This window comes from Gavia stellata, chromosome 9 (genome assembly GCF_030936135.1).
Source record: "Gavia stellata isolate bGavSte3 chromosome 9, bGavSte3.hap2, whole genome shotgun sequence".
Taxonomy (NCBI): Eukaryota; Metazoa; Chordata; class Aves; order Gaviiformes; family Gaviidae; genus Gavia; species Gavia stellata.
This window is the reverse complement of record NC_082602.1, coordinates 34785404-34807586: the sequence shown is the minus strand read 5'-3', so window position 1 is coordinate 34807586 and position 22183 is coordinate 34785404. Positions and strand designations below refer to the sequence as shown.

The following is a 22183-nucleotide window of genomic DNA, read 5'->3' as shown; positions in this document are numbered from 1 at the left end:
AAAGTTTTTGATGAGCTAACAATGTAAGTAAGTGCAAATCTCAGCTGTGCTGGTCCCATGACATCACAAACCTTAGGCATAGCAAGTAGCATTCTTGAATGTATCAAAATCTTGTCTTTTAGCATTTAATGCGAGACATTACAAACTAATGAAGAGGAGAAATGTATGCAGTGTTGCTGTAAACCAAATATACAGATGTAAAATAATTAAGAATAAACTGTTCCATAAAAATGCATGTCAATAAAACCCAGTCTGATAAAGTGATTTATGAATAATTTTCTAGAATTACTAAAAAGAATGATTTCTCGTTTGAGGCTCTGGAAGTCTTGAGTCACATTTTTTTTTTTCTTTTAAAAAAATGTCTTAAAACACATGGCTTTACAGCTGCTGCTTGGAAAATATACACCTCCAAAGTCTGACTTTCATTTAAATACAAATGTACAAAATGTAAACTGAGACAATAGAGAAATTTACAAAACTTTTCTTTAAAAATAATAAAGACAAAATTCAGTTCTAGTATGATGCTATTTAAATACGTGCAAGTAGTCATGTTCATTGAATTTCTATTGCAATGTTCTAAATAGACAAATTTGATTCACACAGTCTCGAGTGCCACCTCCAAAAACAGACCTGAGTGGAAAATTCTTCTTAAAATGCGAGGCTCCACTGGAAGGAATGGATAGAAAATCTCCGTTTTTGGGAGATCCTTTTTTTTTCACTCAACGGTGGAGGCTCTCTCATCCATAGAAGCTCCATAGATTATAGTGGAAGGATGCAACATGTTGTTTCATAAAACTGAGTTGGAACTAGCTGCTTCCAGTGGAGTTTGAACTTACGTGATTTGAATTTATGTGGTGATTTAAACTGGCCTTTGAATTTGAAGAACTCTTTGAATTGTTCTGATGCTGTAGAAAGAGGAAGACAATGACAATTAGATTCCCCAAATATGCCGTGCTTTCTTTTAATTCAACATTGTTCTTTTTATGGTGATAATGTACTGACTGAACTACTGACTTTTGTTTGAAGATCTTTGAATGTTCTTCACTTTCTTTCTTACCTGTATTCTCTCTAGGTCAGGAGGACCCTGGCAGTTCTTGAGGAATGCAGCAAAGAAGACTCACTTGAGCTCCAGAAGTCAAATCAAGTCACTGCAAAATGTCAGTATCTGCTAACTCTGACTAATACAGAGGATACTTGCCAATGCTCAGGCATGGTTTTAACCCTACAGAAATAGATCGGTCTAAGGAGGTTATTTAGATTTGCAAATGGTGCCATGGGGCCTCATGAAAGCTGTACATCACAAATTCTCCGGTCTGCTCTCTTCTCTAGTGTCTTGGTTTCCTGCCATGACTACCTCACTCAACATTCGCCTTTTCTTTTTTTTTAACACATATATCAATGGTTTTCACAAGGAACTTATCAAAACCATATAACCATTTCAAAAGGCATTTCAGCATACCACTGAAAAATAGTTTGGGTAAGAAGTTTTCAACCACTGGAAACAAAGCTGATGAAAAACGCTGGAACCTCTGGGGGTAAAAAAATCACAAGAAGTAGATGGGAAACCTGGGATAGGCAGTATTAGTCAGGAAATCACCAGGTAACTGTGACAGCAAGCCCTCTCTAAGATGCACTGTCTTTCTCCTACAAAAATATTACCGGAACATGGCTGTGACCCTGGGCTTCTATGGGAGGTTCCTCGTCTTACTCATAAAAGATCTCACCTGTCGTTTAAATATTCTCTGTAGCAATCCTTTCTTGGGTGGCTCTGGGGGGTAGCTTTTGTTTAGGTCTGGTGAAATAGTACCATTTGGTCCAAATACATTCAGTTCTTTGAAACACTCTGTTTCTATCATCTGGTGGAATACAGTAAGAAAGAAAAAAAGAAATTATACAACTGCATTAAATAAATTCCAGTAGTGGTACATTGTTCAAAGTCAGGGTCAGGACCAGCAGCTTGAGCTGTATGTTAGGAGAGTTAACAGTTGAATTCCTGCTGGTGGCTATACACGGTAAATAGGCTGTATGTAAAAGAGAGGCTGAATCCGCTCTGCATGTTTGCACATCAGTCTTATCCGAAGTTAGCCCATAAAGCTTTCTGTTCTTTTCTTTAGCACTGTGGAGAATATTGGGTAAAGCCAGGCATACTCACAAAATCCCAGCTATTAGCACCCCTCTGCCCAAGTGAATCTGCTGTTTGATCCAGAGTTGGATTATGAAATCCACTGTTGGTTGTGTTTTGATATCAAACAGAAACAAAGACCCAGATTTGGAAACCCTGGAGCAGTTCAAGGTCCAGAGTCAACTGCTGCAGCTGGGACTCGCTGCAGATACAAGGCAATGGGTGAGATCAGGGTCACCAACGGAGGAGCCTCCCGTTAGGACTTCCAGCCATCGCACGGAAGTTCCTCAGAGCTGTTGTCAAAACACCTCTGTAGAAATCCAGGAGAAGGAAGTACAGTAGGATCCTTGCCAATTTACACAAATATGCAGAGCCAACAGATACAGTCACCTGAACCTGACATCTGTGGTACATTATAGATCTTGAAAGAGGCCATTTGTAACTTATGAAAGCATTAGAGTCTGGCAAGTTATCCAGTAGCTATATATTACTGGAAATATACAGCTCCTCTTAAACCACCTGTGTTAGGGGTTTTATTGGAGTCATTTTACTATGATACATCCTTACCTCATTTTGCCATGGAATAGACACTGATCCTGTGGAAAACTTGGAATAGAAATCATCATCTGTTTGGTCCAGGTTAACTCCTTTCACTGTGGAGAATTGCTCGATGTCTAACACATCCTTGCAGTATACTGCTCTGGGCTATCTCAGCAGACAAAAAAAAAAAAGAAAAACCGCAAGAGAAAAAATATACGTCTGAGTTTGACCATGTGCTTTCATTCACAGATTCAGTCAAGTGAGAATGCCTAACAACAAGTGACTATCTGCACCCTGCTTTTCTAGACTCGCTCTGCCCACATGTTTATCATCAAAGGCTGACTTCGCTTTAAGCATGTTAAGCTTCCCACTTTGAAGTCCTTAAAGCATCAGCACAGCCAAAGTGGGTTTTAGTCATCCATGTAGCATATGGCTAAGAGGTGAGGGGAAAAGGACAGAAAGAGCAAGAAAACAAAAATCAAATCCTTCAGTAGTCTTTTCTTGTACAGAGGGAACAACAGAAAACCAGAATGTTTATGAGTGACAGACTGGAGACAGCCCTGAAAAGGGACCTCAAGTAAGAAGTGTCCTTCTGCTCAGATAGCTGGGGAGTTTGCAGCTTAAAAGTTTAAAGGCATGTATACTAATTGCTAAAGAAAACAGAAGAGGTTTGGCATTTTTCCATTGTTTTTATTAATAGCTCAGCTGCTGGAAGCTGTCCAGAATCACCTCTATTAACTCTTTTAACTTGGCTGCCTTTCTTCAAATAAATAGTCAGATGGCTTTGCCTTTTTAAACTGCTTAATTTTCTGTGATGACAGAGACGGAACTCTTTGCAGTGACGCTGCTTTTAGCTCATATTCCAGCAGTCAGTCACAGAAAGCAGGAATAGTCATCAGTGGCTACCTGTCATAGTTAGTGTGGTCATCTGCATGCCTAGAGTTAGCGTGGTCATCTGATGTCCCGTCAACAACACAGTTACCCTTCTGACGCGCAGGAATAATTGAGGGGTGCCTTGTGGGACTAGCTCGACCTGCTGATCTCAAGCACGTGTTGGATCCTCCTGTCTACACATGGTACCATGACTGCACAGCCCACGGGTCCAGCTGTGCAGTATTTTATCTAGACCTGAGCAGTGTGACCAAAGAAATCAAGCTGATTCCTGACGGAAGTCCTATTTGCTGGAGGCTGCATCCCTCTGCATTCCTGACGGCTGCAATCCACAACATTTTTGTGGAGACAGAGTAGTCTAGAAGAGGATGGAGAGACATGGGTTGGATTACAACCTCTGCCATTGGCTATATAGCTTTGGGTGATTCAGCTGACTTCAGTAAACACTTGGAAATCTATGGATGAAATGCCAAATAAATTAAATTAGGGGCAGCTCTTGAGTTCCCAATAAATAGCCATAAAAATTTATGTGCCTCTGCTTTAGCAAATATGTCTATAAGAGGTGCCTTCTAGGCCTTACATGCCACAGTTAAGCTTTTAATACACTCTGGCAGATCCCAAATTCGAGCCCAGAATTTTCTAATTTTCTACATCAGAAAGAAATAGTAGCTTGTCTCCTATTTCTTCCCACTAAAGCAGGTCGTAACACCATGGGCTAATTGGCAGGAATAACTAGGCCGCACAGTAAAATGTAAAGCAAAACCAGAGCAGCTAAAGTAAACTTTTGTAGCATTCAAACCACTTTGGTTTGGTTGAGTTTGCAGCAATGTGAATGAGAGCTGCCAAGATGTTACTTTCCTTAATACGTTAAAATGGCAGTGTTTACTTAGAACCATATGGGAACTTTAAGGATAGAGGGTCTAGCCAGAAAGAGAGCCCTGCAGGAGGAAAATAATCAGATAACTCTGTGCACTGGGGTAGAGACCGATACCGCAAAAGGGTGGAAGAACTTTTGTTCTTGCCAATGCAACAAAGACTTTCAGTGTGTGCAAGACTGGTGTGTAAACCTGAGTAAAGACTCAGTGCTGGGTTCTGCGCCCCATGAACACTAACAAGTTCAAAACGCTCTCTCAGGTCCAATCACCTCCTCTGCTTGAGGTGACACTTGATATCTGAACCTGGTTCAGACCCTCCGTAACAAATGCCTGTTTGCATGATGATCCAGTCCATTCCTCAGTTCCGTAGAGCTTTGGACTTTGTAATTCCGGTTTCACCTCAGCAGATACGTCTATATATCTGTATGCATACATGTGGCTTTCACTGCTGACTGGTCTGAGCACCACCTGGTCCTGAGCACACCCATTCTCACACTACTACTGTGGATAAGGGAATACAAAGGTTCCCAGTTTAAATCTTGGGAACTGAGGCATGAATAGACCAAGTGGTGCCTCCGGTGTCACGCAGGAAGACTGTGGTAAAGTGACTGGGAATGACTCAAGCCCCAGGTTACCACCCTATGTGGAAGCCCACCCACCCTGCACGCACACGTCTACAGAGCAGCTCTCCTCTTCCTCCCAGCCTCCCCACTCCAGCCCGACCGCTTATCACATCTTCCTAGGGCAGCTACCCATGCAGAGTGATGACAGCTCTAAGAGAGAGAAGTTATTTTAGAAGCAAATCTCTTGAAAGAGGCCACTGGGGGTTCTTCTTCTCATACTTACATCAGGGACAAAGGGAGGATCCAGCATTCCTGCTTCCAACCGCTTGAAATTCATGCTCTTGAAAAAGGGGTGCCTCTTCACTTCTGTTGCACCTTCCCCTTGACATCCTAGCCGCTGCTTCACGTCTTTGGTGAGGAGCTGAAACATGCCAAGAGGAATGGTAAGGATGTCAGAAAAGCAAGAGCTCCACAAAGATATTTTAATCTCTAGTTGGTTTTGAATGTGCCCAGACGAAGTACAGAGGGGAACTGTAATTGCTGTTCCTTAATGGCCACAGTTAAATGGATTAGGACTGCACTGTTCTACATGCTGGTGAAACCCTTTGAAAATTACCTCCTGTAAAGTGTTTACAGTCAAAACAGTCATATGTATAGAATCAAGTAGGCTAAATCCATGTGTTAAGAGATCACATCTGAACAGTTGAAGAGAGGCAGAGGCCAGGATGCAAATGACCGGTGCAAAAAGACCATCACTTGGGGCAGGCACCTTTCTGAACGTACCACTGACTTCAGGCAATCTGCTGAAAAGGTTCACAGATTTGTTTCCTGGTTTTCCTTCCATCCATCTTTGAGGAAGCCTGCATGATGCTCTCTCAGAGGAGGGAAAATGTAAGTCCGAACTCACCGTGATCTGCCCAGCGATTTCAACTGCCTATTAAAGAGATGCACAAGACGTGCCTCAGTACAACAGAAAACTAAACACGCGTGGGGAAGAGTCAGCTAGCCTCGCTGCGGTCCGCTCTGGGGGAGAAGACGACATACTTGCACAGCAACACCACGGAGGAAAGAAGAGCACCGGCCCTTCCCCACAGCAGGGGCCTCCTGGAGCCCGGCACGCCGCCAGGCAGACACCCCACCGCTCCGCACCTGTGGTACCCCGATTTCTAAACGGCTGCTGGAGGAAGGCGCTGAGCCAGCCCGCGCTGTGACCACGGCCCTGCGCCGGCAGCTGCCCCGCCGCTACCCACCGCCGCCGGCCGGGGCGGGGAAGGCAGAGGGGCAGGGGGCGCGGCGCGGCGCGGCCCGGCGGGGGGAGCGCGGCTGCCGGGGGCCGCCGGGGGGCAGCAGAGGAAAGGGCAGCGCGGCGGGGCCGGGGCGGCGGCGGGGCCCGGCCGGGGGCGGCGGGGCGTTCGGCGCCCCTCGGGGAAGGCTCCCGGCGAGCAAGCGGCCTTGGAGCTGCGTGGGGGACCCCTCCCTGGGGCAGGAGTGGTGCCCGGGTGCCCGGGGGAGGGAACGGCTCACGCCTCGCCTCCTCTTCCGCCTCCAGCTTTGCTGCTCCAAAGCAGGAGCTGAAAAGCAGCGCTCCCCCCTCGCCCGCTCCCCGGGTGGGCTGCGCAGACCAACGGCGCTGAAGAGATGAGCAAAACTCCCGGGGACTGCGGGCCCGCGGGGGGCTCAGCGCCCGTGCGGGACAGTGGGGGGGTTTGGCTTCCCTGAGCGTCTGAGTCCGCGCAGGGACTGAGCCCTCGGGGGGTCCCCGGGGGGGTCCCCGGGGATCTGCCAGCGGTACCCGCCAGCCGGGGCGGCCAGCGAACAGCTGTACCGCGGCGCCTGGCTGGGGCTCGCTTAGGAGAGCAGGAGGCAAGTAACTCCGGGAGGGTGGGATGCAGGAGATGGGGCGGACAATCAGGTTGGGAACCGGGAGCCAGGCAGCTTCCCCGCTACGGCAAGGTTGTCTGGAGATGTCGCTTGTAGGCTTTCCAGCTCAGGGCACGCCCCGGTACCCTCCGGTTGTGTCGCTGTCTCAGCCACATCATCTCAATGAGGAGGAACCTTGAAAGAACTGTTTGTTGCTAATGGGAGGCTGGTAATCTTTCCTCTGGTGTCTGGCTAGAGCTGGGTTTTCTTGTCCTTATCACAGGTTTACAGGGTCACAGCTCTTTAGGCTTCTCTGAATGCTCTGCTACCCGCTGGGCATCAGTGGTTTTCTTATCTGACTTCCACAGGCTCCTCAGTTCTGCATTTTTTTTGCTAGGGGCCTCATTTCCAGCCTGAGACAGCAAATGGCTTTGGCAATCAGTGTGCCACATGTCTGCAGAGACCATCCTCCAGCCAGTCCTGAGCGAGCGACAACGGCAGAGGCCAAGCAGCCAGAAGAGGTGGTGAAGGGGTTTGTGGGACATAAAAGATGAGTCTCCTGTTCTGTTCTTTCTGCCTCAGCAGTGGCAGCAGCAATAGCCAGAGGTGACTCTATGCACTGAGGGGTGGGGGGAAAGCTAGTGGTTCTGGCCACAACAGCAACTTCCAGCTTCCAGATAGAAACGTCCCTTTCTTCCTCACAGTTTCCTCTGCCTCTGCTGCTGTCTAGGTGGTGACATCTGGTCTGACTGGTCACCACAGCTGGCTGGTTCACAGAGATGGGGAAAGACTTGAAGAAACATCTCTACGCCTCGCCATCCTCTGAGCACATAGATTCACGTGACACAGAACCATACTGATCCAGCTCATAGAAAAAGATCTTTCTGAGGGCACGTCTCTGGAGCTTGCTTTCCCCAGGTACAAGGAAGAAGGGATGTTTTGCTTTCAAATCCTTTCATGAGACTTTTAGCTCTCATGGTCTTGAGGCAAGGTTTTTTGTTGTGTTTTTTTTTTTTGGGGGGGGTTCTTTTTTGCTTATTTTAAATCCCAACAGGCATATGGATTTAGGCTACGTGAAGAAGATTGCTTTGGAATTTCTAGTCAAGATCTGGTCTGCTCTATTGTGGCTGGGCAGAGAAGACAACAGTTCTTTTGATCTTCTATTCTAATGTTGAGAGGACCTTCCTGACAGGTGGAAGGAAGAATCTGAAGGCAGAAGGACCACTTTTACTACCCATGGCTCTGATATACTTTTGGAAATGATACCTTGAAGCTCTCATGAAGAGTGCTGCTGAGGAGCAAGCTGTAGTAGGAAGGGGTAGATTTGGACTTGCCTGTAGATGATAAAGGAGACCCTCTGCAGTTTCTGGTCTACAAGTCAGCTGTGAAGGGAAGAAAGGGGGTTACTTTCCTGACTGTGCAGCCACTAATTCTCTTGCCTCTGGACTAAGTGGGAAGATCAAGCTAATCTGGGAATTTACCCTTGCCAGGCTGTAAATGTTAGAAGTTGTTTGGAGTGTGTGGTCAGAGGATAGGGCAGTTGAGGATAGAAAAAGGCTGTCTGGGGATTCCTGGGCTCCTCCGTGATAAACAAGGGAGTATTCAGTAACCTCAGATGCAAGAAAGGAGTCTCTGGAGCATGAATGCAGTTGGTCGTGGGTGGCTGGCAACTGCAGGCTGAAAGACACAAAAGAGAACAGGCCGCTGGGAATAGGCTGGGACTGAAAGACCACAGAAAGGAGAGGATTCTCCTGCAAAGCCCTGCTGCAGGGGAGCAGCTGTCTGCCTCTTGAGGAGAGTCCCAATGGAGAAAAAAAGAACTTCATGGAATACGGTAAGCTGTAGCTGCCGCCAGCTCTAGAGATGGCAACAGGTGAAACCAGACACTTCTCCTGGCTTCTGTTGTGGATATCAAGAGATAGCATGGACTACAGTATTTTCCAGAAAGGAAAGTCCTTCCTTTCTCCAAGGAATAATGAGTCTTGTACCATTTCCTGCAGCCCCAGCAGCTTTCTGCAATACTAAACCTGCGTAATAGCCTGAAATATGCATCCCATTTGGGAATCTGACCAGGGAAAGAAAACGGAGAAAACAACTGTATGTTTTGAGTCATCTCTACACTTTTGTTTAATTCAGTTTCAAAGGATGTATTCAATGTGAATAGAGAGCAGGACAAAAGCAACTACATCAGGTTGATGACAAGCCCTCCTGGGACAGCAGTGCAAATGACCCAATCAAACATAATTTAAGTATAATTCTACAGCCAAAGCCTAGGGAGAATTCACAGAGCTTCAGATCTGCAGATGGCTTATGCCATCCAACCATGCATGAAGTTGATATCAAGCAGCAGAGCTTTATGTTCTGGTAACAAAGGCTCCAGATGACACTGGATGTGTGTAAATGAGGGTAGGCTTTAGTCTACGGAGTTATGGGCAAAGCGTGACTAGAATAGGACTTTCAAAGAAGAGTCTTGAGTAGCAGCGGTGAAGTTACATTAAGATCTTTTTCTTGATATAAAGAACTCTCTGATACTTTCATGTCACTCATTTGATCCCCGCTGGGGATTAAAACTCTGCAATGTCTGAGACTTTTTCCACAACTTTGTTTTGCTTCCTTTACAAAAAGAAATAACTGTTGTGAGGATTGCTAAAAAAAGCCAACAGTCCCCAAAGTGCTGCTTTATTTATCTTCGTGTGATCAGTCAGTTCATATCCAGATCATACCATGAAATAAATAACTCCAAGTCCTAAGATGTTAGTCCTAAAATTATAGGAGTAAGGGAAACTTTTTGTAGGGTAAAAGAGTGCAGAAAATTGCTGCTCATGAAAGGAGAAAAAGGAATGGTAAAACCACTTCCATTGACCCAGCTGATCAAATAGTTTAAGGGATCACCTAGATAAATTTCAGCCCTGAAACAGAAGTAAACATACTATTTTTAACAATTTTTAGAGAACATAAAAGTAATACTATAGTCACCTCTCAATTACTAAATAAGACAAGACGGTGTTGTGGGAACTGAAGATGCCAGAATGACATAAATGGCTGTATGCTTATGCTTATAAAATCACAGCCCAATCCGGCCAACTGAAGAGTCAAAACTCTCTCAGGCATGGGTGACAATTAAGCTTATTGCAAAGGCTTACTACAGAAGATTTATTATTATTATTAGCAATAGCAACAGCAATGATAATCATTTGAAGAGCACCTTGATGTGTGTGAGGTGCCTCTCAAGATAGATGAAAGAGCAGTTATTCTCAGGCAGCACTGATAAACTTTAAGGTGTCACCATGTGTGAACAAGTTGGTTTCCAGGGATGAAAGCGGAGAGGAGGGATGAAAGCAGGCAGGAGTAATAGCAGCACGATGACAGAGTTTCTGGTGGTGAGTGAGGAAGAGAAAAAATTGCTTTTAGGGAAAAAAGAATCCATCATCTTTTAGGTGGTTGGTGAGGCACTTTGGGAGGGGAACAGAGATCAGAATCACAGAACAGCTGAGGCTGGAAGATGCCTCTGGAGATTGTCTAGTCCAATCCCTGTCTAGTCCAATCCCTCTGCTCAAAGCAGAGTCACCTACAGCAGGTTGTTCAAGGCTGTGTCCAGTTGGGTTTTGGATATCTCCAAGTGTGGAGACTCCACAGCTTCTCTGGTCAACCTGTTCCAGTATTTGACTACCCTCACCACAGAAAAGTGTTTCCTGATGTTCAGAGGGACCCTCCTGTGTTTCAGTTTGTGCCCATCGCCTCCTGTCCTGTCAATGGGCACCAAACCAAGAGTTTGGCTCCATCTTCTTTGCAGCCTCCCATCAGAGATCCCTTTTGTGGAGTCAAATGGGAGCTGCAGGAATAGGAAGCAGCAGGGAAGACAGTCTGTGGGAAATGTAGACAAACAGGACACTGACAGAATGACAGAAGAGCACAGCAATATGGGCCCGTCCAATACTGTTGACTTGAATGCACTTCAAGTCACATCTTTGGATGTAAGACTGCACTTGAGGAAAACACGCATGTACATCAATGAAGTACAAGTCATAACAACAACAAACAGGGAGCATTTCCTAGAAAGATTGGATTTTTTCACAGAAAAAACACACCATGAAGCAGTCATGTTATATGGGAACTATGGGTTGGGGAGCTTCCCAGAAAGCCAGCTGCCCCTGTTCCTAATTATTTATTATTCATCTCTGTTCCAGTCCAAAATGACGGCTGATTTATGGGAAGTGACTTACAAAATGAAACATGGAAATATGGGATGGATGATGATTAATGGGAGCTATGATATGTGCCTGCAAAAATGCAAAGGGCATAAACATCCAGGAGGGGAAGGTTGACATGGGGTGACACTAAAGGGTTTTCATATGAGTAAATTAATAAAGACAATATATTTCCTGATGGAGATGCTATTAGCTCATGGAGTAAGCTTTGAAGAGAAGGTTAGGAGACATGGTGGAAAACGTATTGTTCCTCACTCCTGCCCTGAAGAGTCCACTACAGGAAAGCCTTTTGTGTTGGATCTTTATGAAGGCTCAAGCTGCATTCATGTACTGCAACTTTATGATTCATTTTGCAGGTATGATGGGTACTTAATTATCCCTTTTTTGTTTCCCTGTTAAGATGCTGACAGAAAGCAACAAAGTTCTGGTTTTCAATATAAAAAGCAAAAAGTATTTGAGAAAATATATTTGAATCATGGATTTTTAAAAATATCACTTGATAAAATAAATTACTTTTGGATGGAAAACCACAAATGCCATCACGCTCAGTATCAGAAGTAAGGCTCTTCCAGCCTTAAGGCACAGTAATTTTAATGCATTAATGCTCAAAAATGACAGGGTTATCTTTGGAGCCATTAAGAGTTTGCAGAAACCACCTAAATAAACATGACACGTGATTAGACAGTGAAGCAGTAATGATCAAGTTGTCAGGAATGATTTACACAGAGTTCATGGTTCCCTGAGGCAAAGGAATGAACTAGACGATTTCCTGAGGTCCCTGACTCCCTGAGACCATAGACTCTATGGCTTGAAGATGAAAATGACCACTAGAGTATAATGACTTTCACTGTCTACTCCCCTGGGAGCGGTAGGTCATCTCCAGCACTATCCCATCAATGCTACATTTAATTCTTCTCAGCTCTAAGTTCTCATGGGCTTGGTTATTTTCGAAGTGTACTTTCATTCTGTTGTGCCTCATGCCTGCAACTAACTACAGAACAAGCGACAAAAATACAGTTTTTGCCTCATGACATTTTCATTTCATGCTAACAACAGGATGCGCAGAAACTTTGTGCCACTCCAGCAGACGCTGCTCCTCACCTGGTGGGAGTTGAGACGCTACTAGAGAAGAGATGGGAGGCTGTTTGAGCACATGAAATGGTCTGTAAGAGCCTGTGGCTGTCCTAGATCCTCCCACGCTGACTTCACTGGGGGCTCTGAATCGTAGATTAAGGGCAGCGAATGGCCTAGAGTATCTATCAAGAGTGATGTCAGTTAATTACTACCCCAGGGATTCAGCAGTGAGTTGGTGCGCTGTGAGTTAATGACTTCCAGGCATGATACTTGGCAATACTACCATTATTATTTTGCAAGGAGACTTCATGAAGTGTCTCTTCATGAAGCCAGCCAACCAGAATGTTGTTGATATGCTGTTTGCTTGCCTGTTGCACAAGATATTGGTGAAACTCTCACTACCTATTTGTTGACCTTTCTTTCCCTTCATTCTCTCTCTACCAGTATACACAGATTTGTCACTGTCTCCAAAGGAGACTTCACTCTTTAGCAAACAACATCAAGAAAAAGGCCACATCCCTTTCCAAATTACAATTCAGCCTTCTAAAGATGTATGTCAACAAGACATTGATGAATTCAGACACAGCTTTGAGATTTCTCAGAGGGTTTGAGGATTTCCATTGTCAGACATGGCTATTGTGCTACGAAAATGACTCCCAGCTGAAAGAGTGAGAAAACATTTTAAAGGACAGCTCAACAGGATTAAAAAAAGCTGGCTAAGCTGGCTACTCTGCCACCCGGGGGAAAAGCTGCTAACAAAGTTAATGAGATGGGGTGGGATGATATTTGAGTGTCACAACAATTTCATTGCATAATCTTTGTCCCCCTTACCCCCAGCTCTCACCAAAGACAATGGAAGCATGGGGTTTTCAGTTCCTTGCAGGAGACAGTCAGAGTCTTGCATCATCAAGTCCTTTTTATTTTTTCTACAAGATTATAAAAGACAGAAATGCATTCTTGACTGCAAACTAACATTCAAAGTCTCAAGAGAATAGATACCGCTCCCTTGGCCACAAAACTTTGGAGAGGACTCAAGATGACCGTGATGAATCTCATGGAGAAGCAAGCCCAAATAAACACCATTTGAATGAATAGAGAATGCAGTCATCCCATCAACAGATGAGCTTGGTTACTCCTTGTCTCCGCAGCCCCTCTGTGGTACTGTGTTACTGCTCAGACCCTGTCAGATACAGCTTGCTAATGAAGCTGCCACCCTGGGCCTTCAAGCCCCTTACCATTTTACAGATGGACTTGGCCTCCTCAGAAAACTTATGGGAGTACACCTCTTCTGTCTCCAGCACTCTTCTGTCCACTTCTTCCCTCTTCACCTTCTCTTTCCTTCCACGAAATGGTGATTGCCCAGCAATCATTTCATAAATGAGACAGCCTAGCCCCCAGTAGTCAGGGCTGAGTGTGTATCTCTGGTTGTTCAACACTTCTGGAGCTGTGGAGGAGAAAGATGTGCCTTGTGGAAATGCTTGATATTTACATAGGCAAAAAACCCTTACATTTCTAGAAGTTCCATTTTGGTGACTGAATACACATGCACAGAGAATGGTGGGTAAAATATAAAAATACCGCCTGATTTCTCTTGACGGCATTACAGAAAATGCAGCATTATACTTGCCATGTTTTTTTCTCTACATGCTACATGCCATGTGCATGCTGTCTTCCGACTTCTCTACCAAGGCAGACCAATTAAAAAACCGAAAAGAAATTGAAGCTAGATATTAAGCAGAGGCCCAATCTTAAAAGTCCTTCCAGACTTCTCCATTTAGGGAAGAAATGACATACAAACACACATCCTGTAAACAACAGTGACATTTCTTCAAAAGCAAATTCTGTCTTTTTGGTCAATTTATAGCTTATTTTCCCCTCCTTTAAAAAACAAATCAATTTATTTTGTGTTGCAACCATTCAGTGTGCTTTGGGCATATAGTCACTGTCTTGCAGGCATCCTCATTTCCATACATGGGTACAAACACACACAGGCGTGCTCACAAGCACAGAGTCTTAGTGTGCGCGCAAATTTACACCGAGATAACAAAATTTAGAAATGACAACTGATTTGCTTTCATTAGTCTCCATATGGTGTAACAGTGGCTCATATCAGCTAGTTTCTATTTAGTCAAATAAGCATAAGCAATTTTTATTCCAAGAAATATGCCCACCCAGAGAATGCATGAAAATAATTACATTGAATTTAGAAAACAGATCTAGTTGAATCAGGGAGTGTGTTTTCTACCAATGTACAAATCTCTATGCTTCTTTTGTGCAGCTTCCCCTGCACATAGGGGAAGACTCAAAATGACCGTGGTCAAGATGACCATAGGCGTGGACTTAGCTATTTTATCATAAACATACAAATACATTTTAACTCTTATCCGAAGTAGCAACTAGAAAGAAACCTTTCTTTTATGCACATAACCCTCCTAAAATAAATCTACGCTAAAATCACTAGAATCCCAGTTGTTGTCTCCCCTTTTAATTTTCTTTGCTGATTTACTTTTATAGACCAGTCTCATTAAGAGCTGCTGTGATCCATCCTTTCACCTACTTCCGACTTCCACTAGCATGACTTCTTAGGGGGCTGCTGCAGGGAACTGGACCCAGCTGAATGTGAATCTTTTTTTCTTCTTTTTCTTGAGCCTACATGGCAGAAAGACCTCCAAAACTCAAGTAATCTCAGCAAATTATCAAAAAGATGAGGTACTGAAGACTTACCCATATACCCTACTGTTCCTACTCTTCCACGGATTGATTCACCCTCAGGGATTTTAACAGCTAGACCCAAATCAGATATTCTAATATGGCCTGGAAGGAAAAAAGAAACAAAACAACACAAAACAGATGTAATAATATGACCCAAATTAGTCCAAAAACACAACTGTTGTCATCGCTACAATACTCTTGCAGTTTACTGTTCAGACATTTTAAGAAAAGAGTGTTCTGAATCGCTGGAGCAGTTTCATTGATAAGGAAAAGAGGAATTATTAAGGGCATTACAAATCAGTGAAATTAATTTTAATAGTGAGGCTACGGACTAGAGTGGATTGCGTTAGATATTTTAAAACCAACTGAAAAAAGGCAATGAAGAGCATGCTGTGGGGAAGTATCTTGAACTGATGACAGTAGATGGATGGGCTGACACTCTCTGATGGCAGAAGGGGCTACATCTGGTCTGTAAGTCAGCGTGAGATTTGATTATCGCAGCCTTCAGCAACAAATGGGTACCTGGGTTTGCATAAAACAAGAGTTGGCTCAGCAAAGGATGAAAGTACTTTTCAAAATGGAACGGGGAGCACAAATTTAGAAATCCCAACTTCCTTTGTGTTGTGTCAGCCTTGCAACAATAAGGATGGAAAAACAATGGAAAAAGGCAGATACCCCCAGCAAAGCCGCACTCTCGAGAACAGACCCTGCTGAGCAGCACGGCTGCTTCATTCCACCCGTGTAGCGAGCTCCAGCGCTTCACCCACCCCAAGACAGAAGTATTCGTGTATGCTGAGCCTCTTAGTCACTTCAGAGCATTATTTGTCTTTGTGCAATATATATCCTAAAACTAACTTAATCTACTTTACTGTTAAAGCATCTCTGTAAACCTCTGAGACTTACCATAATCATCTAGCAGGATATTTTCTGGCTTCAAATCTCTGAAAATGAAAGATAGCCATTATTTGTATAAAGCTGTTTTTGATAACATAACCATACGACAGTGTGTGAGTGCATTTATTACTCATAATAAACCAATTGAGTGTCAACTCAAACAGCAAGGAACTCATGAATCCAGTACAACTTTCTACAACTCACTTCACAGATAGACTGAAACCATATGTCTTTTTCTAAACTACAGTTACATTTTTTCACTAAGCCAAGCTTTTAGATTCTAATCCACTCTATAATGGACTCATCCATCTAGTCCTGTAAGCCCTGTAAACCAAGCCCTATAGTCCTGTGTGTTGTTAAATCTCTGTAACGTTTTCTGCTATAAAATATTTTGTTAAAAAGAAAAATATTTTAAATCTTAAAATATTTTATTTGCATATGAAAAAGGAAATAGCAATCTGTTCGGCTCAAATTTTCTATGCCTGGCATCTGACTCAATCCAAATATGTGAATGTTTGTACATGCACTTGTGCACATGTGTAATAACTTCAGCGAGTCTGGAAAATGATGGGCAGAGGGGGGAATGCTGTGCCCAGATTAAGATTCTTCTTACAAACATTTGTGAAACTCTAGTGCCTGTGTGGTTTGGAGGAACGCCATGAAAAGTGGCAAGGTGGTCACTCTGATGTCAAAGATGTGCCTTTTACGCTCCCGTGAAAAAAAATTTCCCAAATCTGGCCAAGTTATAAACTTCTGAAAAAATTAATCTCAGTTTTCATATGTTTAGTACACCCTTGGCAGGTCGTTCTTCTGAAAGGTTTGTCTGCACCACACCCACTCCACCAGTTGCTGCTTCTAGATACTGCCCAGGCCAGCCATGCTCAAGTCCCCTCGCTTGACCAAGGCTGTTTTCCAAACCTGGGAGCTGAGCACACCTTTGCAGCCGCCGCTGCCGTTCCTGGATGCGGTGGGCTGCTGTGTAGGCGGGAGCCAGGCGGGCTCCTTCCCGTCCTCCCCGTGCCGCTAAGCGGGGACGAGGCACAGCCTGCTGCTAGTGCACAGCAGGAATGAAGCCAGCCTGGGAGATGGGACCTGGAGGTGTCAGAGGGAAGACGGGGACGTGCTGGGCAGGGAGTGTCCCAGAAAGGCCGTGTGACAGGAGCAGGCTGTGCTGGCTCAGGAGCCCGAATAAGGCACCAGCGCAGCTGGGTGAGGCAGGGAAAAATGTATTGCTGCAATTCACAACATCATGCCCTGACTTTTATCTGATCGACTCCTACTGGAACGCAGCATTTAGCCTGGTGCAAATCCAAAAAGTGGTTGGCCTCATCTTTTTTTAAGGCCTCCTTGCATTTGTGAACCAGCTTGATTCTGTTAGCTTCCCAGCAAGATGCATTTCTTTTCAAAGCGCAAAGAGAGGGGGGCGTACAAGAGAAACCCTCGCACCAGGAGATCAGCGCATTGCGCAGTCTGTGCAGGAGCCCGCCCTGCATTTCAAGCTGTACCACTTCAGTGTCGTGAATTTTCCTGTGAATGGAGAGGGGTATTGTATAGTTTTGACAATGCTGAGATTAAAATTTCAAAACTTGTCTCGTTTTTATTTACTATTTCAAGCAAGAACATAGAGCGCTGTGAACAAGCTCCTCTTCTTGCTTGCTTCAGACCCTCTTGACCTCTCAAGATAAACTTCACCGGGTGCCCAGTGGTACCAAGCCTACTTTTCAAATAAACAATACTGAAATATATGAAGGACAGCTGAATGCTGAGAAGAAGCTGCGATTTTGTTTAACATACCACTGTGGGCTTTCCCTGCCTATCAGCAGAAGGTTTCCAATGCTGGAGCAACACGGTCAAGGGCATTTCCTATTTATTTTTAAAAATTTATTGTGAATCCCTTAAGAACTATTTCCTTGAAGAACTCAGGCTTCATTAGTTACTTTATCTTAAACTCCAGCAGTTATTAGTCCCACATAAAGCTGTAACTGTGGCCAACTGACAAGAATCCTGCATGCAAGTTGGGAAATACTGTCTTTGAATGAGAAAATGAGAGAGTCCACGAGGACTCTGAGAACAGCAGCTCAGTCCTTACAGTCCTCCGTGATTTAGGGCAATTAGGGCAGTCTTTCCTTCCCCCCAGACATCAGTTGTCACTTCTGTTTTCAGATTTCTGGTTCCTCAGGATCAAGGCTGGCTTCCTTTGCATGGCCAACACTTCCAAGTGCCAAGGAGGAACGTGATTTTTGTACTGAAATGTCTGGGAGAAATAAAACTCCCCGGTGGACACAGTTACATGTAATGATACTTCCCAACGGTACAGCTTCCCATATGTAAACTAGCATTTGCTAAATATACTGAAACATAAACTGCTGGCACTGCGCCCATGCTAGAAAGGCGATGGGATTTTCTTTGGCTGTACAGGACAGCATAAACAACTCAATTAGTCACAGTGGACAAGGCTTTACTGTATGTTTGTGTAATGCCTAGGACAATGTGATCTTAATGCTGACTGGAGCTTCCAGGCACGGCTATAGTGTATATATAAATAATTTATATATATAATATATACATATAAAAAAATTTTTATATATATATATACACGTATTTATATATATATAAATAATTCAAGGAGAACCACCAGCTTTTTATGTTTGCTTTCCATGAACAATTGACCTATGGACCTTTACTACCATGATGCAGTTGAGAAACGTAACGTAAGCGCCATGTTTAGCAAGGGAATTCTGAATTAGATAGATCTGACTCTGAGCCTGGTTGTTTTCTCAGGTCACGTCCGCAGCGTGCGTCACCAGCCCATGAGATGGGGATGTATTTTCTGATGCTGTGTTTTACTCAGAAGCATTTTGTTCGTCGAAAATGAAATTAAGTCTGAGGAATAAGTGTTTTGCGATGAATTATTCACCTTCAGAAAGCAGTAGCATTTAGCTGCTATATTTTATTGACCTATATAGCACTTCTCACAGGTCCCAAAACATGCTGCAGTATTACAAATTAGGGGTCTCTGCAGACGCTCCTAAAATACTGCTAGAAAATGTCACCTACAAGGATATAATTCATCACCGAAATGAATGTGCCATCTGAGGTGTAAACTAGCAGCTCTCTTAAGAGTAACATGGAAAGAACTGCTTAAGGAAGTAGGATGACATTTCTTTCAGAGCCAAGTACTACTTTATGTGGCCAGATCTAATTTGTTTTATTAGAAAGTGGCATTAGTATGGCATTTTACCAGCCATGTTATGAATGTACCAGTCATTTTCATCAATAAAGTATGCTTGTGATCTAGTACTTTTTAAAGAAACACTATAATACCTCCTAAAACTTTTATGAATGTGGTAGGATGTTTTTTAAAGAAAAGAAAAGCCAGACACGTCACTCGTTATTTGATTTTTCAATTGACATTAAACACTTAATTCCATTTTGTTCCTTGGGAAAAAAATCTCCTTCTTGGGCCAGCGCCAACTAAAGCAGCATGTTATCTGTCTGCCCTCCTTATGCCAGCAAGCAAGATCTGAGTCACAGTGAGGCAACCAAGTGGCAGTTTGCTAGAGATCTCCTCCAAGGAACAACAATACCATAATTTCTATGTGTACCAGCATATGCATAATGCTTATTATACATGGGCATCTCAAATGATTTAAAGTGTGGCTTAGTTTTTAAAAATAACATAATATTGTCTATTAATCATTGTCCTTGGAAGCTCTTTCATCAATTTACAGGACCTCTTCTGCTGTGAATGCCAGCAATAACGATTTCACAAGCTGGGATGATGAAGACAAACATTAAATGTTGTTTACAACTACATTGGTCATTGAGTAACAAAAAATAAATCCTCATGGAGTCACAAGAACTCTGTCTGCAATCACCCTGCTTATTCAGCAAGTAAACCCTATGATGCCCTGGAAAAGTGCTTGTATAGAGCTGCAAGCCAGACTGGAAGCTGAGAACTTGAAATTTGTCCTTCTTGGAGCTGGCTGCTTGTCACCACGCCGGGCAGTGCTCTGCCCGCTGGCTGCACCCGGGGCGGGTGGGAGGCTGCCAGCAGGACGCCTCCGTCACACGGCTGTGAATGTGCCTCCTTCCACGGCTGGCACGCTACGGCCACCATCACGATCCAATCTAGCTAATCAAACTAGTTCGTGTTCTAGAGCGTAAATCCATGCCCTGCGCCTCAAACACCCTCTTGCACTAATTGCGCTCCCTCTGGGACAGGAGGTGGTTTTTCCACGTCTGATGTGCTGCAGCCCCTAATGCAATATAATCTAATTAAAATAGAGGCTTGAAAAGAATGATCTCCATTTCATACCAACTAGAAACTAGATTCCCGAATAAAATCCCTTTAAAGCAACTTTCATAATTTTCTTATGTCACCCAGTGCACGCTGAGGTAGGGTTTGGGGAGCTTTGTGTTAGTTCTGTATAATTTAGACAGGATGTATTTAGTGAAGCAACTGCTTCCTTCCATGATTACTGAATCATACTGTATTTGCACAGGGCTCTGCGAAATTTCAGCCAAAGCACTGAGGCATCTAAGCTGTACAGCACCACAATGAGTAGGGAGGATGCAGGCAATTCTTTTCTACCCAGAAAAGGTGTCCTAAGACTCTAGAGAGTGCTTACCTGTACACAGTATTTTCTCTATGTAGGTCTTCTAAGCCACAAAGAATCTCTGCTGCATAAAACAAAGCTCTTTCCTCCTCAAAGCCTGGGTTTCCCATGTTGTAGATATGAAACTTCAGGTCCCCTCCATTCATTATGGTCAGAACTAAACACAGTGCATCCTTTGTTTCATAGGCATAGGCTAAATTGACCTAGAAAAACATTTGTAGCATAGTTGTGACAGTTCAGTTAGCTGCTAAGAAGAAAGCACTAACTTTTCATTAAAGATTTTCTCTAGAAAAGGAAAAAAATATATTGATTGAATTTGATATGGGCCTTATTACAATAGCAAACATACATTTTAAAAGTACAGAAAAATCAGATGTTAGGATTTTATAGATTAATTTGTTGAATCCAGCCTACTCATCATCAGAAACCCTCAAGGTTAATGTGCAGATAGCTTCACAGGCTGAACAAACATACTAAATCCAGGCATGCTTTTCCACATAAGAGAAATCCTAATAGTCAAGGGAATCTACACCTCCCACTGCACTGTTTTGCTTGATAGCTGTCAAAACGCCATCATCTCAGTAGGTTCTCAGGAAGACCCAGATAGCCCAGTCCTGCGGTGGTCAAATGGACCATCACTGAGGCATGAAGGTCAGCATCACCCCTGTGAGGCTCTGGTGGGTGCCTCAGGAACGATCAGACAAGCCAAAAGCTACCCATCACTTTTAAATATGTGCCATTGACTTTGCTTCTGCCAGAGGTAAGTAAACATCTTGCATCTGTTATATTCATAGTGTTTCCCAAAATAAGTATAAAGAACATGACAGATGCTGAGATAACAACACTTTTTTTTTTTTTTAAATCTAAGGCAAGTTTTTAAAGAGACACAAGAGCTGGCAGCTCTCAGGAAGGCCCTAAGTCAGGCAGACCAGCTCCATGCCACTGGCTAGATGCTCCTACTAGCCAGTCTCTTCTGATCTATTTGGGTTGAATTTCCTTCAGTCTCCTCCCAGACACTGGGAATTCAGGTAATCACACTAGATAAAGATAGCTCAGCGTGATACAGCCCTGATGCAAGTCAAGGCTGTAAAATGCATCACGTTCCCATGGTAGGAACAGGTGCCTTGGTTTGGTGCTTTTCTCATAGACCAGGGGCTAAAATGAGACTTGGTAAAGGTGCATGGAGCAGGACTAAGGGGCAAAGCGAAGGGAGTCAGCTTCTGGCACCTTTCCTGTAGCAGGAGGAGGATGCATCGGATTCAACAAGAACAGTGCTCAGCAGGTGAGCAGGGAGCTGAGCACTAGGGAGTTCAATACTCACTACAAACTGACTATTGACTTTTTCTAAAATCTGCTTTTCATTTAGTGCCATGGATTCGCCTTTCCTCTTTTTTATTCTCTTCTTCTCTAATCTCTTGCAGGCGTACATCTTCCCTGTCGCTCGGACTTGGCAAGCGCAGACCTGCGAATTAAAGAGAACAATTGCTGGGTAAGTCGAAGCAAACGCTGTGTCTGGGTTGCACTTTACTCCTCACGATTTGATCTGATTTAGTCCTTTTAAGGTTAGAGACGGCGGCGTAGCAAATAAAGCATAGGCGGGGGCAGCTGGGGAACCGACTACTGTTTCCAAACCTGCTGTGTAATATCGGTTTAATTATTTCACTTTCCTCCGCCTGCTTCCTATCCCACCTCCTTTTGTCTGTGCAGATTGTAATCTGCTCAGCTAAAGCCTGTCCGCGCCTCCTCTCACTCTGCTGCCTAGGCAGCGACCTCGAGCCATCAGTAAAATACAAATAAGGGTGTGACCCTAATTCCACTGTGAATG

At 43.9% G+C, this 22183-nt stretch overlaps 1 protein-coding gene across 1 annotated transcript in view; it reads right to left on the bottom strand.

The window, feature by feature from the left end:
• Nucleotides 1-544: 544 nt before the first annotated feature.
• The window catches only part of GRK5 (G protein-coupled receptor kinase 5), a 166210-nt gene continuing 144571 nt past the window's right edge, over nt 545-22183 (bottom strand). Inside the window, exons 8-16 of the mRNA XM_059821532.1 lie at nt 21680-21820; nt 20371-20561; nt 15749-15786; nt 14858-14947; nt 13369-13577; nt 5275-5412; nt 2690-2827; nt 1725-1856; nt 545-905 (exon numbers count right to left, since the gene is read on the bottom strand). Of these exons, the coding sequence (XP_059677515.1) occupies nt 807-905; nt 1725-1856; nt 2690-2827; nt 5275-5412; nt 13369-13577; nt 14858-14947; nt 15749-15786; nt 20371-20561; nt 21680-21820 (1176 nt within the window). The 3' untranslated portion in view covers nt 545-806. The remainder of the gene's footprint in view (nt 906-1724; nt 1857-2689; nt 2828-5274; nt 5413-13368; nt 13578-14857; nt 14948-15748; nt 15787-20370; nt 20562-21679; nt 21821-22183) is intronic.